This window comes from Lolium perenne, chromosome 3, assembly GCF_019359855.2.
Source record: "Lolium perenne isolate Kyuss_39 chromosome 3, Kyuss_2.0, whole genome shotgun sequence".
In the NCBI taxonomy this organism is placed as follows: domain Eukaryota; kingdom Viridiplantae; phylum Streptophyta; class Magnoliopsida; order Poales; family Poaceae; genus Lolium; species Lolium perenne.
The window spans coordinates 25,307,475-25,324,764 of NC_067246.2; the positions used below are offsets into that span (position 1 = coordinate 25,307,475).

The 17,290-nt window shown below is 51.6% G+C and overlaps 2 protein-coding genes and 1 long non-coding RNA gene across 3 annotated transcripts; 2 read left to right on the top strand and 1 right to left on the bottom strand.

Moving 5' to 3' along the window:
* Nucleotides 1-73: 73 nt before the first annotated feature.
* LOC127338092 (uncharacterized) lies at nucleotides 74-1,595 on the bottom strand. The gene is made up of 2 exons (XM_051364346.2): nucleotides 1,312-1,595; nucleotides 74-614 (listed from the first exon to the last, which is right to left on the bottom strand). The coding sequence occupies exons 1-2, from the start codon at nucleotides 1,569-1,571 to the stop codon at nucleotides 329-331; spliced, it is 546 nt and encodes a 181-aa protein (XP_051220306.1). The 5' UTR covers nucleotides 1,572-1,595; the 3' UTR covers nucleotides 74-328.
* Nucleotides 1,596-5,187: 3,592 nt separating this feature from the next.
* On the top strand, nucleotides 5,188-8,215 carry LOC139837823 (uncharacterized). The gene is made up of 3 exons (XM_071827114.1): nucleotides 5,188-5,244; nucleotides 5,303-5,858; nucleotides 8,157-8,215. The coding sequence occupies exons 1-3, from the start codon at nucleotides 5,188-5,190 to the stop codon at nucleotides 8,213-8,215; spliced, it is 672 nt and encodes a 223-aa protein (XP_071683215.1).
* Nucleotides 8,216-15,494: 7,279 nt separating this feature from the next.
* Nucleotides 15,495-16,896, top strand: LOC127340976 (uncharacterized). The gene is made up of 2 exons (XR_007875096.2): nucleotides 15,495-15,920; nucleotides 16,019-16,896. It is a non-coding gene; the product is annotated as an uncharacterized lncRNA (long non-coding RNA).
* Nucleotides 16,897-17,290: the final 394 nt, after the last annotated feature.

Here is a 17,290-nt window from a genome sequence, read left to right on the forward strand (position 1 = left end):
TAGAAAATATCGGTGGATTACAACACAAACTACAATCCTGAATTTCTCACATCGGTCTAACTATTTTTGCGGACTATGGAACTATATTATTTCCTTCAATGGAAAGTGCCACTTTCAAAAAATTAAAGATGATGCCCTCGCAAGGGCCACACTGCTAGTTTATTAAGAAAGAAAAAGTGAGTCTACAGTCAAAAATGAAAGTCAAGGCCAGTGTCCCACCTTTCCCACTTCTACATCCTCCATTACGCCACGTAGAGACTAGAGAGTGTAAGCTCTAGGATCAATTCAGTGAGGCATCAACGCTCCCTCACAGGAGATCCATCAGTGGCTACATATTGCAGCTGCCGGCGTCCGACATTGCACCATCATCGCTGGCGGCATCACTGGCATCCTTGGGGAAGGAAGGATGTCCAGGGTGCTCCTCTTGTTTGTTTTGTACTGCACTTTCCCGGTGTTCGCTATGCTCATCAGGTGACGGTATCAGAGCTTCTAGTATCATACATTGGTTGTCGTAATCGAGGCGCTTCAGCTTCACGGTCATCATCGGTGAGTACCAGTGTGCCTTGACCTCTTCGACCGTCCTTCCAGGAAGCCTCCCGGCGATGATGGACCAGCTGAAAAATATCAATAGATCGGGAAATAAAAAGTAGAGTTATTTATGGAACCTTATTTTTTCTCTCTCCCAAACAACTATTAATGAGAAACTTTACGGGTCAACACAATATTTTTTAGTACAAAGTGTAGATTTTAGTAAACCGAGAGTATGTGCATACAATTCATACAATTTTCTCTCCGTTGCTTCTTCCAAGTGGCAAAACATATGAATGTTACATGCCAGCATAACTCTAGTAGGATTTAGCCGTATGCAGCAGGTTAACATTGAAATTAGTCCAATAATCTATTTGTAGTTTTTATTACTTCTGGATCTCTTTCTACTGGTATTGATGATTATTAACAGGTCGGTGAAATTTTCGCAAAAAAGAAGAAATTACTCATAGCTGACCGGCGTGTTCCTGGAATTACATGGATAATTACTTAACCACTTCTATAGCAACCCAGCAGTGCTTTTAAAACGACCCAGCAATTGAGCATAGATGTACATATCAGATGCATGTCTAGTTATAGAAGAAAGAGTGTTGGTTTCAGATTGCAATACCTTCGACACTAAATATTTGTTGCCAGTTAGGGCAAAACATTTACCAAAATCCATCTAAGTTCATTGACGCTGCGACAAGTATTTAGGGCCGGAGGGAGTAGGTAATTTACCAGAGAAGATAGTTTACTAGAGAAGAAAGAACGTCGACGCCGTACCGGTTACCGAGCAAAGCGTGCAGCTTGATGAGGAGGTCCTCCTCGTCCTCGGAGAAGCTCGCCGTCTCAGCAACAAAACTTGCAGACATAGCACTAGGAGGCTGTACCGACGACAACTCATCACTACTGCTGGTAGCGGTCAGATGCTCGGAGCAGACAAGCTTCGCGTCTCCCGTGCTGCTGTTCGGCCGTCGGCGCCGTTTCCGGCCGTCTCTGGTCATCGCCATCGGCTGCTTGCGTCGTGGCCGTGCCTCCCTCATTGTTAGCTAGCTAGGTAACTTAGGTTGTCCTGTACGTGCTTCCAATGGATTAGATCTTCTTTGCTAGTTAGGCAATATGGCATATATGCATGCATGACAGTATGAGATGAGCTTTGATCGTCTGGTTTCTTGTTGACTGGAAGTAACAGCAAGACCGGCCGGTCGGGTTGTTTCGGCAGCTGTACTGAACGAAGCACGCGCGTGCATGCGCACCCATACACTGCATGCATGCTCCCCTTTTTGTTAGTTGTGGCTTGCATTGCGTGGTGCCTTAGCAGCCTCTGTATGCACGTACACGTGCCGACTTAATTTCGGTCAGAAAGCTACCCACAGATTTCCCAGCTACGATTGAAATATCGGATTTGCTAATTTATAGGCAACTCAGAAATAATATGTCCGAGTCAAGTCTAATCCGTTAGATATGAGTATTGAGATCTATATCTATATCTATACCTATAATAATAATAAAACACAAAGGGGTTCCGTCGTCCGTCGGTTGTTTTGCGTTTTAGCCCCTCAAAAAGTGGTAATCAACCTGCAGTCCTGTACATTTGCACACTAGCTTTAGCGATACCACAAACGGGTCGAGCCCAACAAGGAAACCCTGGCTTCCTACGTCAACCCGGCAGCTCAGTCCCGATCGAATACGCACAGATTTTTCCGTTTAATGTATTGCCTTCTCGCCCACCAAAACCCACCTATATATAGCCCCTCCCCTCCGCGTGATTCGCACACAAACCCTACAAAATCTATCGCACGATATCGACGTTGTTCGATTGCCACGAAGCTACATAACCATTTCAAGTCAGTATTTTTAAGTTAGCATCTTGACTATTTACGTCAATTGAATTATGCATGTTCCTACAAATAACATCCTATTCCAATCAACTTATATCCTTTCGTTTTTACAAAATAGAGTTATCAGAGAAATTCCCGCTGCAACGCGCGGGGTATCCTTCTAGTTCCTATACATAGGAAGGGGTGATTAGATTTTTATCACATGGCTTTAACTGTTGACTTCCATACATAGGCATGGGCAGCCCGGCCGGCCCGACTTGCGTGTCGGGACAGTCTTGGGCCATTATGGTTTGAACTTTTCGGTAAACATAGAAGAACTTTTGGGTGACTACATGAAACAACAGGCTACTCACAATAGATTGCATTCACACGCTAGTATATATCATAGTGTATGACGATATTATCTCCACAATGTATGATATCATATAATAGTATTATAAAGCCGGGCCAATGGCCTTATGTTTATATATAGTAGTATTATGTTTTGATAATATTTATTAATTTGTAGAATCTCAATATAAATATGTGTAAAAGATCTATTTGACATTAAAATTTTGAGTAGAACGTGATATGATACTGTACTATCTATGATACTAGTATTCCCTCTCTCATCTTTAATTGCACCGCTCAATCAGATTTTTGCATGCAAGCAATGCATGATACCACCTATGGCCGAATATCTGAAATCTCGCGGAAAACCGAAAATTCTGTTACCCTCGAGAAACACTGATACCGGTTAAATTTATTTGGCTCAATTTGAATATAAAATACAGTCTATGATAAAATAAAGATCAAATTATTTTCTGTTGAGCGAAAAGATCGAATGCTTTATATATCAAACAGTTCACTAGGTAACGGTTGTTAGGTCCAACGCAGTCTCTCGTGTGATCTTAAGTTCGAGTACCCTATCCTACAAAGTATCATTTTATTCACTTTATTCTGCTTTTTTGTTAGCTTAAAAAGAAAGAAGGACAACACTACACGGCGGCGCCGCACCAAGAGCGGGTTCGTGCGGCGGATTTCCTTCACTAATGTGCATGCATGCATGCAGTGACACGGATGATGACATCATCTAGATTCCCTTCAAGATCTAAATTAAAAAACCTTTATCTCTCAAACCGGTAACTTGTTTCAAAATCCGTTTTCACGGTGAGCTTAGTCGCGACGAGATCTTCAAAACTAGATCCCATGTTGGTATATTTTGTAAACTTTTTTTTTATCAATAATTGCCAGATTCTTTTCACTAACTTGCCAGATTATTCGCTACTTAATTTCCAGATTGTAATAAGTTGATTGGTAGATTCATGTATGTTATTTTCCATCAATGTAAAGCTTCATGATAGCTAATTTGTGTGGAATGATATCATTGCTTAGCTCTTAAAGACACTTAAACACCGTTCATTTAGTTATGCATATCATTGCAATATTTAGAAATGACTAAAAATTTATCGAATAACCATGTACAACTACCGTTGTAATTGTTCATTATTAATCTAGCAACCATTTACTATAACATGATAATTGTTGTGACAAAAAGAACATCGTCACACCCACACTGTAGATGTGATTAATAATGCAATGTCTACAAAAAATGTCAAAAGTTATTTTGGTAGCCATGTACAACTATTAAGGTAATTATTCGATATTAATCTGGCAACTGGTGCAGCGAAAAAAAAAGTCTTCGAAACATAGCAACAAGAGATCTTGTTTTGAAGCCCTCATCGAGACGAAATTAACGGTACAAACGAATCACTAATCGGAATAATGGTTTAGAAGATAAATCATTTTAAAATTTTGAATTTAGCAATTAATACGATGATGTAAGCCATGATGTTCAATAGTCCTGCATGCATGCATGATATCTCTCCTATAGGGGAAAAGCACCAAAATTTTAACGCCGCAGGGAGAGAAGGATTGTGCGGCGCCTCCTACTAGATTTTCCCAAGAAAGAAAGGTGGCGGAAGTAAGATTTGAGGAAACAACCTACTGGTGTTTGACGGATTGTCTTACCACCGAGTTGAACATGCAGTTGTGCTAAAATTCGTTATTCTTTTTGTTTCATCATAGAATTTTTTTGAATTCAAATTTCATTTGAATAAATTCGTACGAAAAATTCTCGAGATTTCGCGGTAACCGAATTTTCCGGTGTCCTCCAGTAAAGAAAAGTTACCGTAAAAAAAAACATTGCCTATGATAAGTCTATTGTGGATAGTCTCAGTGACGCTCCCCGGGCTTTCCTTTGCTTGAAGGCATGCTGCCGATAATTCTTGAACTGCCGATGTTAAGCGGTGTTTCCACTTTCATCGCCATGCAGGGTGACTGCTCATATCAGGATGTAGACGGACGCGTCTGTGAGAGCATCTCCACCGGCGCCCCGGATAGCGGTCCCGATAGCTTTTTGGGGGCCGGCAGCGAAAATGGGCTCGCACCGGTGCGTCCCAAACGGCGCCGGCCAATTTTCGAGCCCAATAGAATCGCTGGCAACCCCATGCCGGCCCCTTCGCCAAGGGCGCGAATCGGGCGCGCCGGCACCTCGCGGCACGTCTGAAAACGAGCGTGGGCTCCGCCTGGCAGCCAAACACGCCGATTTCCCACCTCCTACACACACCCGAGCCGACTTCCACCCCTCTAGATCGCCACTGTCGCCGCCGCTGCCGCGCCCCCTGCTTGCAATAGACACCGCCGACTGTCTAGGAACCGCCGTCCATCGACACGGCCGCCACCCCCTCCACCGGCGGCCGCTGTTTCGCCCGGAACAGAGCTCGCCGCCACCGCGATAGTATCGCCCCGCCCGCAAGGTGTTCGTCCGATTGCCGCGATGGATAGCGACGACGAGATAATGGTGCAGCTGTTCACGGAGGAGCAGAACGCTCAGGCTGTTTTGGCGGCAACAGCAGCAGCTAATTCTGATGAATATGCTGCGCGTTCGCCAGCCTTTCTTCGTCGTGCCTCGGCGCGGCGGCTCAAAGCCAGGGAAGAGGAGGAACATCAACCGGCATCGTGAAGCCGGCGCAATGCTGGTTGACGCCGACTACTTCAACGACGACGCGACTCATTCGCCAAAGGAATTTCGGCGCTGGTTTAGGATGAATAAGGAGCTGTTCTTGAAGATTGTCCACGGCGTCAGGGAGTACGACAAGTACTTCATGGCCAAAAAAGATTGCACAGGTTTGTGGGGCTTTACCTCAATTCAGAAGTGCACTGCTGCAATGCGCTGTCTTGCATACGGAGCTCCTCCAGATACAGCCAATGACTACCTACGGATGGCAGAGTTGACATGTACAGAGACTCTATATAGGTTCTGCCAAGCTGTCATAGCGGTGTTTGCTAAAGACTATTTGAGAGCACCAAGACAAGATGATACAACTCGGATCCTGCAAAACAATGCAGCAAGAGGATTTCCTGGGATGCTCGGAAGCATTGACTGTATGCATTGGGGCTGGAAGAATTACCCTTTTGCTTGGCAGGGGATCTACAAGGGGCATACTGGTGAGTGCAATGTCATTCTTGAGGAGGTGGCAGACCATAACCTTTGGATTTGGCATGCATTTTTTGCCATGGCAGGAACAAACAATGATATCAACATGCTGCAGCGCTCTCCGGTGTTTGCCAGGCTAGCTAAGGGACAAGCTCCTGATGTGAACTTTGAGGTAAACGGCCACGCATATAACAAGAGGTACTATCTAGCTGATGGTATCTACCCGAAGTATGCTACATTTGTGAAGACAATTGCCTCTCCATCAAACGAGATGGAAGCCTATTTTGCAACATGCCAGGAAGCAGCACGCAAGGATGTTGAGCGTGCTTTTGGGGTGCTTCAGCAGCGTTTCGCCATTGTCAGGTACCCTGCTCTCACTTGGTTTGAGGCTCAGATGTGGGAGGTGATGAACGCCTGTGTGATCATCCACAACATGATCATTGAAAGCGAGCGCGACGCACCTGTACAGGATGATCATCCATTTGATTATCAAGGGCCACTAGCTGAGGTAGAGCATGTACCCCAAGAATTTGCTGCTTTTCTTCATATGCATAATGAAATTCGAGATGCAGGTGTCCATGCCCAGCTGAAGGCGGATCTAGCTGTGCATTTGTGGGCGAGGAGAGGAGCCGTCAACAATGCATGATTTTATTTCTATTTGTTTGCATGTATGAATAATTTAAGTACTATTTGTTTGTTGGGTTGTATAAATAATTTAAGTACTATTTGTTTGATTGTATGAATGATTGTATGAATAATTTAAGTACTATTTGTTTGATTGATTGTATGAATAATTTAATTCTATTTGTGTGATTGTATGAATAAAATGTGATTGATATGTTGTTTCAAAATATTGTAAAAAAAAAATTTGGGGACCGTCGTTTGGGAGGCGCCGGTGTGGGAACAGCGTCCCCAAATGGAGGATGCACTGTCGGCGCCCCAATACAGCAGTGCCGACGCCCCTGCCGGCGACTATTAGGGGACCGGCGGTGGAGATGCTCTGATGACCGTCACACCAATCGCATTAGCCGCGTAAAGTAATTCAGTTGTGTGGGCTTCCGTATAAAGTAATTCGGCCGTCCGCGAACATCCACCGGGCATACACGGACATAACGACCAAATACTAGCTAGCTTGTACACACTGCGACTTCCTCTTTGTAATAACGAGCAAATACTAGCTAGCTTGTACACACGGCGCTGCACATGCTATTCTCTAATTCGCTATCCCTCCTCGCAGTGGCACGGGCCCTTTGCGCGGCATGTCGACCTGAGCCGCAACAACCTTCACCCATGGCCGCGAGAAGCGCCGCCCATCGATCACCGTACGTGAGCTGTGACAACCGTCGGCGAAGCAGCTTGTTTGCAGCATCAGCTGCAAGCTTCGCAGCAATGCCGATTTACCTTTGCAGCTGCACTGGCTGGCCTTCGTAGCAACGGTGAGCCACCTTGGCAGCCGCAAGCGATAACAGTTGCCGCCTTTGAAGCTTCGCTGATGGACTTGTAGCATCAATGACCTAGCTTCGCAACATTATTATTTCGGGATCACAACAGGGTGGGCTGGCTTTGCAGTTGTGGTGAGCGCTGTAAAGATCGCTAGATCGACTAGGTTAGATCATTGTCGGGTAGGAGAGAGTACTGTGAGCATTGACCTTCTCCCTTGGAGGTGGAGCTCACCGACCTGGACATGGTGGCGACGGCGGCGCGTAGGTGAGGGAGTGGTGGCGGCGGAGCTTCCCGTCGGCACTGCGCAAACCCTAATCGGTGGGTGTGTCGGTGGGGCCAGTGGCAGCTCCAGGCAACCTCTTACTGAGTGCCACCCGCCCCCACCTCTTTTTATTGCACAAGCGACAGGAACCCACCAACCAGTGAACGGTTGGGCGCCCCCGATCAGGACGCGGTCAAAGAGCACGTCGAGCCGTTGGGCTCGTACGTGGTGGAGATCATCCTAACAAGCGCCACCCAATGGCTTGCAGCAGCGATGCGCCTTCAGAATTTTCTGCAAGAATGAAATTATCTTGCAGCAGCGTTGCGCCTTCAGAATTTTTTTGAGAATGAAATTATTTGGTTTAATCCATAGAATTATTTCATGTGTACAATCATGAAAATCGAGTTGCATGAAAACTGGTAGAAGTAAAGTGCATGGATATAGCGTAATCTAGGATAGAACTACTAGTATGTTACACACTCGACTATTGAACTACTGCTATCTTTTTCGCCAAAAAAAAAAAAAAGAACTACTGGTATCTTAAAAGCTCAACTACCGAATATTATTGCACCATGATGCCACACTTTTGTTTTTGCATTTTCAGATTTGCCATCAGAGAGAATTGATTCTAAATTAGAATATCATGGTACAAATCAGTCTTGAAATATGACAATGGTGAAAAATCTTAATGCAAACTAATTTGTATTCTAGGCTACACGAAATTGGCAAAATATTACAAATTTTATAGTTTTGAAATATGCACGATTCACTATAAATTTATCGGAATTTGTCAGTTTTATGTAGCCTAGAATATAGTTTGTTTAACATGATTATAGTATACATCATTGGCTATCTCTAAAATTTTATTTCAATTTTTAAAAAACTTTGAAATATAAATTCTAAGTGTTTACAAATAAAAGGCTACGTGTAGCTCGGTCTCTGTTTTAAGTTTTCCAACTCTGGCCTCCTTATATTATACCCTATATAAAAGTTGGTTAACTTCTCGCCATCTGATGCCATCAGCTACTGTAGATGGACACATTTATCTCTTGCTCCTTCAATAGTTTTTTTTTTTCGAGAAAACGCAAAAAGCCTTTGCGTTTCATTGCATTGAAAAGAAGGAGAGCATAAGTTCAACAGTTACAACCCGCGGAAGGGGCAGAACAGGGGACAAGCAAAAACAAGCAAAAAAAAAATCAATGTACATCCCATGTGCTCGGCAAGACGACGCGCAGGCCTCGTGCTCCAGCTCTTGCCCAGGTGCTTGCTTCATCACGGATCTTGGTGACCACGCCAGGGACGGAGGGGGTTGCGCCGTCGAAGACGCAGCCATTGCGTTCCTTCCAGATCATCCACGGAATGAGCAGCGTCATTGAGGCGAGACCTTTGCGCAGGGTTTTGGGTGTGGTTTGCCTAGCTTGGAGCCACCAGGAGAGCAAGGAGTCATCCTGGGCAGGTGGTCTACAGGTGGCGCGAAGCCAGGAGAGGATGTCAACCCACACCTGAGGAGCGAAGCTGCAGCCGATGAAGAGGTGCTGTATAGTTTCCATCTCCTGGTCACAGAGCAAGCACTTAGCATGGTGCGGGAGACCTCGTCGTTGCAAACGCTCGGCCGTCCAGCATCTATCCAGGTGTGCCAACCAATGGAAGAATTTGACACTGTGAGGTGCCCAAGTCTTCCAGGTAAGCTGCCAGGCATCACAGAGCAGGGATCCATGAAAGGTGGCTCTGTAACAGGAACTTGCCGAGTAGGATCCGTTGCTGGTCCACTTCCACACCATGGTGTCGGCCTGGTCAGAAAGCTGGACGTGCTCGAGTCTCCTCCAGAGCAACAGATAGTCGCCGATTTCCTCGATACCCAGGGTGCCGTGTATGTCCCGGACCCATTGGCGGTTTTGCAGGCCCTGAGCGACGGTAGTGGCGCGCCTCCGGCGCTTGGGGATGCAGGCGTATAGGCGCGGCATGATCTCGCTGACAGACCTGCCGTCGATCCAGCGGTCCTCCCAAAACCGCGTCGAGTGTCCATCGCCGAGGGATATGGTTGTCGAGGCGAAGAAGAGGGCACGCTCCTCGGCGGAGAACTGCAGGTCAAGCCCATGCCATGCTTTCGACGTGTCGGTGCGGCTGAACCAGAACCACCTCAGGCGCAACGCGAGGCCGGCTTTGGCCATGTTCTGGACGCCGAGACCGCCAAATTGGATGGGCCGGCAAACCCTGTTCCAATTGACATGGCAGCTGCCACCGTTAGCTTCTTTGCGTCCAGCCCATAGGAAGCCCCTCTGGATCTTCTCAATTTGCTTGATGATCTTCTTTGGTGGTGCGTAAACAAGGAGCTGGTGAATGGGGATGGCGCATAGCACCGCCCTGACCAGCTTCAGCCTACCAGCCTTGTCCATGAGGTGCGCCTTCCAAGTTGGGAGACGTGCGGCGATGCGGTCCACGAGGGGTTGAAGCTGCGCGCATGTCGGTCTCCTAATCGTCAAGGGGATGCCCAGGTAAGACATGGGCATAGTTGTCAAGGGGCAGCCCAGGCCGGTGGTGACCACGGCGGTGTCCTCGTCTGTGCCGTTGATAAGGGCAGCGGAGCTCTTGCCATAGTTGACCAGGAGGCCGGAGGCGCGTCCAAACAGCAGCAGGATCTCCTTGACGGCGGCTATGCCATCGCACGAAGGGTGGCAGAAGAGGACGACGTCGTCGGCGTAGAGAGAAATCCCGGGGATGCGGCGGCGGGGGTGCAAGTCCTTGAGGATGCCCACTTCGGTGGCGCGCCTAAAGAGCCGGCTCAGCACGTCGACGGCCAACACGAACAGCTGCGGGGAGAGGGGGTCTCCCTGTCTCAAGCCACGACGGTGCCATATGGGAGGGCCAGGTTCGCCATTGATGAGCACCCTGGTGCTTGCCGAGCTGAGGAGGAGGGCGAGCCAGTCCAGGAATCTGTCGGGGAAGCCGTACCGGCGCAGCACCTCGAAGAGGAAGGGCCATGAGACGGAGTCGAAGGCGCGGGCGAGGTCCAGCTTTAGCAGCACACGGGGCTCGCGCAGCTGGTGAAGGAGGCGAGCAGATTGCCTGACGAGGACGAAGTTGTCGTGTAAGCTGCGGCCGGAGATGAAGGCGTTCTGATTCTTGCTGACCAGAGTGTCGAGCTTGGGGGCGAGGCGGAGCGAGAGCGTTTTGGCGAAGAGTTTTGCCACAAGGTGAATCAAACTGATCGGCCTGTACTCGCTCATCGTCGCGGCATCTGGTTTCTTGGGCAGCAGAGTTAGAAGCGCCTGGTTGAGCTTGTGAAAGCCGCGGCCACGGAGGGCATAGAGCTGGTCAAACGCCTGGACGATGTCGGTCTTGACGATACCCCAACAAGCGCGCAGGAATTCTGCCGTGAAACCGTCTGGCCCTGGGGCTTTCCGTGCCGGTAGGCGCTTGATGGCGCCCCAGATTTCCTCCTCCGTGAAGGGAGCGTCCAGGTCCTGCAGATCCGCGGAGGGATCGATGAGCTGCTGCAACTCGAGGGCGACATCCCGCGCACTCTCAGTACCGAGCATGGTGTCAAAATGCGCGAACGCGGCTTCGGCCATGTCGTTATGATCTGTGAGGACGTGGCCATCAGCGAGGACGCTGTAGATCTTGTTCTTCTGCCGGCGATAGGAGCAATGCTGATGAAAGAAGGCAGAGTTGGCGTCTCCATCTTTGAGCGTGGCAAGGCGGGAACGTTGCCTGGCGATGGTGCGGTCGAGGGAGGCGAGGCCAAGGTAGGAGACCCGGAGGTTTTGGTGCAGCCATCTCTCCAAGGGCGATAGAGGCCGATCTTCCCTGGCTTTGTCAAGTTTCGCAATCACCTCACGGCAAATGGCCATGTTGTGCCGCACGCTTCCCACCGTGCGTGCGCTCCAGCTTGTCAGCGCCCTCGCAGTGGCTTGAAGCCTCAACCAAAGGCGGTGGAAGGGGTCCGTGGCATTGACGGAGTGCCAAGCCGTGGTGACCACGTCATGGAATCCATCTTGGCGGAGCCAAAATTCCTCGAAGCGGAAGCGTCGGTGAGCGGCCGGCGAGGGAGAGCAGTCGAGCACCAATGGACTATGGTCGGAGAGGACAGAGGCAAGACAACGTAGGTGACATTCGCCAATCATGTCCTCCCAGTCCGAGGTGCAGAGGGCTCTGTCAAGAAGCACCAGGGTTGGTGGGTCTTGGCCGTTGGTCCAGGTGTATCGGCGGCCGTTGAGATAGATCTCCTTCAGGGCTAAGTCGTTGATGCATCGGCGAAACTTTCCCATGAGCCGCCGATTAAGATTGTTGTTATTCTTGTCCTCGTCCCTGTAGATAAGATTGAAATCGCCGCAAAGAAGCCAGGGTCCGATGCAGGTGGTGCGGATATGCCGCAACTCGCTAAGGAATTCAACCTTGTCCGCATCATCTTGGGGGCCGTAGACAACGGTGATCCACCAGGGTGCGGACTCGGCCATCGTGACCTTGGCCGTGAGAGCGTTGGTGGTGAACAATGGGTCCGTGACACGCACGTCCCTGCTCTTCCAAGCCAGCAGGATCCCTCCACGTGTGCCCTCAGCCGGGAGATAAGTATAGTCGTCAAACTAGGATCCAAGCGTCTCGAGCACAATGTACGAGTGAATGATTTCCATTTTCGTTTCTTGGAGACATACAATGGACGCGCCCGAGGAGAGAATGAGGGAACGGATAGCGGTGCGGCGTGCCCGGGCGTTGAGGCCGCGCACGTTCCAGATGGCGATCTTGAGATTCCTATGCATTAGGCACGAGATCGACGGTGTGCTGGTCCTGAAGATCGGCGGGGAGCTCTCTGTTCACCAAGGCAGCAATGGCGGCGATCACGTGGCGAGGGAGAGGTGCGGCAAAGATGCTGTCATAGGCGCGCATCTCCGCGGCGGTGATCACCTGGTCGACGCCGATGATGCCGATGGTGCGAAGGACCTGGACCTGGGCGCGTCGCTCGGCGGTAGGTGGTGCGACGGTTGCAGTTGCCTTTGCGGCACACTTGGCGGAGCGACCACGTCGCGGAGAGAAGGACAGAGCGTGGCGGCGAGGGCGCCGTCCAGGACAGGGCAGAGCTGCGGAGATGTCCTTGGTGGCGGCTTTGAGGAAATCCCCAAGGGTCCAGGCCTGCGGGGCAGGGGACGTCGTCTGCTTCTTCCTGCGACGGATGGTGATCGGCGGTGACGCGAAGCGGCTGGCGGAGCGGATGGTGGTATGCGGGAGCTGTTCCTGGGCCGCGACCGCCGAGTTGAGCTCAGGCGTGGTGGGCTGGGCCTTATCTGCCGAGGTGGGCTCAGGCGTGGCGGGCTGGGCTTCAGGATCGGCCCAGGTGGGATGGGAAGGAGGAGGAGTTGGCGCCAAGCTGCGCATGTGGTTGGCCTCGTCCTCTTCGGCGACGTCCTAGTGAGCGGGTCCCGGGGTAGCAGCAGCACAGGGTGGTGCAGACGAGGTTTGCCCCGACAGGAGATCTGCCTCGGGCGCAGCGCGTGGGGTAGCTGGCTGCGAATCAGGGACCTCGCTGCCCTCAAAACCGCTTTGCATGCTTTGCTCCTTGGATGCTTCTGGGGAGCCAGGCTCGGGATCAGCAGCCATTGGCTCCGGGGGTGACGACGCGGGGTCGTGGTCCACGTTGGCCTCTTGACCAGAGAAGCTGCCAAAGAGGACCAAGGCTAGGGCCCCGTTTGCAGGAGCAGACACAGCGCCGGTCGGGGCCGAAACAGAGCAAGAGCCAGCTGCAGTTTGGACAGGCGTGGCCTGTGGCGATTGGCGCGGAGCGTCTGGAGACGTTGTGTCTGCAGAGGTGGGGCCCGCGTCTCCACTTTGAACAGCTTTCTGACGCCGGACAAGCTTTCCCTTTCTCTTTTTGGCGTGGCGACGACGGCGGCGGTGGGCTCCACGGTGCCCAGGCCAAGGCGCCATGGATCGGTCCGTGCAGGCAGGGAGCTGCCCAGGCGGCGCGCCACGGCGGTGGCCGGCGGCGGCGCCCCAAGCGGCGTCGAGAGCCAGCCCGTCTGCGCGTTGGTGATGGCCAGGGGCGGGCCAGGAGAGTGCGTCCATGGCGAGGCCATCCGCGCGTCCGCCGGCGGCGGGAGAGTTGGGGCGGCGGCGCTTCCTGGTACGCCGACGAGGCGGGCGGCGTTCTTGGGCAGCGGGAGGTTGGCCGCCACGATCCTGGTTGGTCTGGTCACCCTGCCCACGACGGTGGCCGCCATCACGAGCATCGGCTGGTGGCGCACTGTCGGCTTCGTAGCGGACGATGTCGATGGAGATGGGATAGAGGAGCCGCTTGATGGAGGGAGCTTGGGAGGCATGGCGAGCGGGGGTGACCTCCACCACTTCCAAGATGGCATGGCGGCGGATGGAGGCGGGGTCGCAGGTGCGGGCGTCGAGCCGGAAGACCGCCATGTCGGCCCTGGTGCGAGTGTTGGGATGCAAGCGCTCGATCCAGCAGCTGGGGTTGAGGAGGTGCTCGGCCGTGGACAAGTTCCAGGCTTGGGGCGGGATCCCGCGGAGCTCCAGCTCCACCTTGTAGTCGAACGAACCCAGGTCAGCATGGGCGAGCTTGCACCACGGCCTCAAGGAGAGCGTGAAGCCGTAACCAGCGCCGCCAAGGAAGTGGTCGCCGGAAAGACGGTCCTTCAGCTCCATGGACCGGAAGATGAGCAGGAAATCCTCTGGGTGGTGGAGGTGGACGGAGAAGTCGCCGGGCCGGAGCTCGAACTGCTCATAGATCGCAGTGGCAACCTCCTCCGCGGTGACCATGGGGCGCGTGCCCGCGATGGTGGCGACGACGGCGCGACGGAGGACGTCCTCAGCCTGCTCAACCTCGACAGACCGCGAGACGATGACGCGCGCCGGACCCTGGGGATCGACGGCGGGTCTTGTCCGGGTCGGCGTAGGAGCAGGCGGGGAGGGCCTGGGCGCGGCGGCCGCGAGCGGGACCATGGTGGTCAGCGCGTGCGAACGCGCTGCTGTTCCCGGCGTTGCCGTGTCGCAGCCGCATTGACGTGACACATGGCCGAGACGGCAGCGAGCCCGCAGCGCACGTCGCCGGTGCGATCGCGGACGCGGTGGTGAGGTGACGAACGGCCGGAAGCGAGGCCTCCTTCTTCCTCGGGGGTGGGGCTGCGCGGGCGAGACGCGGCGAGGCGCGGGGTCGCGGCGGGGCGGCGCTGCCGGTGGCGTCGCCGGGGTGTTGGAACCCGTCGGCGTCGACACTGGCGCCCGTCGCGCACGCGGTGGACCTCCGAGCGCGGGCCGAGCCGGGCCTCGCGCAGAGACGCGAGCCGCAGGTCCAGCGGCCGGCGGCGGGGCGGCGGCGGCGCTTAGGGGCCGGACGAAGCGTGGCGCGGGTGTGGGGACGCGCTGCTCGCGACGTCGCAGTAGGAGCGCGTCGAGGAGCCGGAGTCGCTGCCGGAGTCCAGCCAGCGGCTAGCGCCGGAGCCGGAGGGCACGTCGGAGGTCGTCATGGCGGGGCGGGGGACGCCGGCGGGGCTCAACGGAGGAGGAGGGGGCGCGGCGAGGCTAGGTTAGGCGCGGGGAGAGGGGAGCAGAGGGGAGCGGAGCGGAGCCATCTAAGACAAGTTGTACATTAAAAAAAAAGTAACCCATTGGCGGTTTTGCAGGCCCTGAGCGACGGTAGTGGCGCGCCTCCGGCGCTTGGGGATGCAGGCGTATAGGCGCGGCATGATCTCGCTGAATAGTTACATGACACGTTTTCCCTTTTTGTATAGACTGGTTGTTGTTGTAGAGTAATTGCTTTCCATTTTATTTTCTTTTGTGTCAATAGGCAACGGGTTACCGGCTGTTTTGCCGGTCATTGGGTCATTCGGTCAAAGCGGTGGCGTGGTAGAACAATGGAGCAGTTTTTGATTGGATCTTGGCATGAAGCGATGTCTCCCCGACACGTGCTATCTAGACCCTTCCTCGCTATCTGCTTAGCCATCCACCTTTCCTATCTCTTCCCGATGGCAGTTGGACAGCCGGTCCTTTGCGCCCCCAGCCCCTCCACGAATACCACCGACGAAATCGTGCTGAAGCCCGTGGCAGGAGGGCTCCGCTGGCCGCAGGGTAGTGCGGGTTGGAGGCACTGGTGGTGGCGCCGCACATGGGGGCGGATCCCGAGTCGATGGTGTCGCATTGGCGGCAGGATTCGCAAGGTTTGGCGGCGATTTCGCGATTATATTTGGTTCCTGATGAATTGGGTAATATTGTTAGTCCTATTCGCTGGCGTGGTGATGCCGGAGGGAAGGCGGTGGCTGGTTGGTTCGAGGATTCGAGCAGAGCATGATCTTGATGACGCGTGCGCTCTAGCGCCTTGAGGATGACGATTTCAGGACGGCTTGGAGGGACCGACGCAGGTTAGCGGGTCAGTGCTATCTATTTATCTCCTCCTTTATTTCCTCTTATCTTCGGCCAAATTCCGGCGTGCATGAGTACTCTCTCCTGACCCGTGCCTCTCGACAGCACCCCATCATAGTTTGAATCGTTGTTTGACGAATTGATTCTTGGGCACCTAGAGGGGTGCTGTACCGTTCAATCCATTATTGGGTACAAGTTGCAGAAAACAGTCATGTACGTCGCTGCTGTCCTTCCTCGAGCAGCAAGCCAGCGTCAGGCTGCCTCTATTGAGCCCCTACCGCATGTATTGCAGGTCAGATCTTGCACTCAAATAAATCATACGCGGGCTATGTACACTGAAGTTAATGTCATGCCGTGTTAGTACACCACCGACTTATTCTTGACCATGGTTTGAGTTCTTGACTTGGTATTATCTTTCTATCAAGCAAAAGTTTGTAAGATATAGTGGTTCAGACATAGTCCCTCCTCGACAATAGATGAAAGGGTAGCCCTCCACGATGACCAAGTATAGATAGTTTATATGCAGGTTCGTGTCATGAGAGAAGTGTCTATCTGATTAATAGTTTAAAACACATCACTCATGATAAATAAGACAATTGTAGTGCCATGAGTGATTCAATTCCTGGCCTAAACTAACCATCCAACTGTTTATTTAGGTATACTTCATGAAACAGAACCATTACATGGAATCCGTCTTTTAGCGGGTATAGTAGCATTTGAAGGGGCAATCTGTTGCTGTTTATCGGCCACGAAATGTTGTAAAAGTGGGCGCAATGAAGAAAATCTCCAATTTAGAATTGATGCACCTCATTTGTGTCATTTTCTCATCTAGCTTCTAATATGGGACCATCAGTAACAGTCGCTGCAGTTGATGAATCATTAACTCCAGTTGTGGATACTTTCAGTCTGCTCAATAGTGTGGACCAATATGATGTGTTGGCTTCTGATATATATTTAGGATGAAACCAGTTTCACATTCATCATCTACTGCATTTCTCTGGCTTGGTTGGTCAATGATTTTTCTGTTGCAATCATATCTACTTCACTGGCAATGTTTGCTCTGTTTTTAGCTTTCTGAAACAAGTACCTTATTAACCTGTCAAACTATGTTTAGTACTCATGTACTGTGAGTAACCAGGGATGTTTTGTTCATCAATTACTTCCTTTATTATTCAACAACACAACATATAGGTTTTCATGCATTAAGAAGGTTATCTTCATGATTTGTGTACACTTCGAAATTAAACAAGATTAATATGTATGATCTGTCCATTACATCTTCTCTGAGAGTTTAATCAATTCAGCTATGGATGCTGACTCAATCTTCAAAACCAAGGTAAATAAAGCACCTCCCTTAAGGTATTTTCTACTCTACTC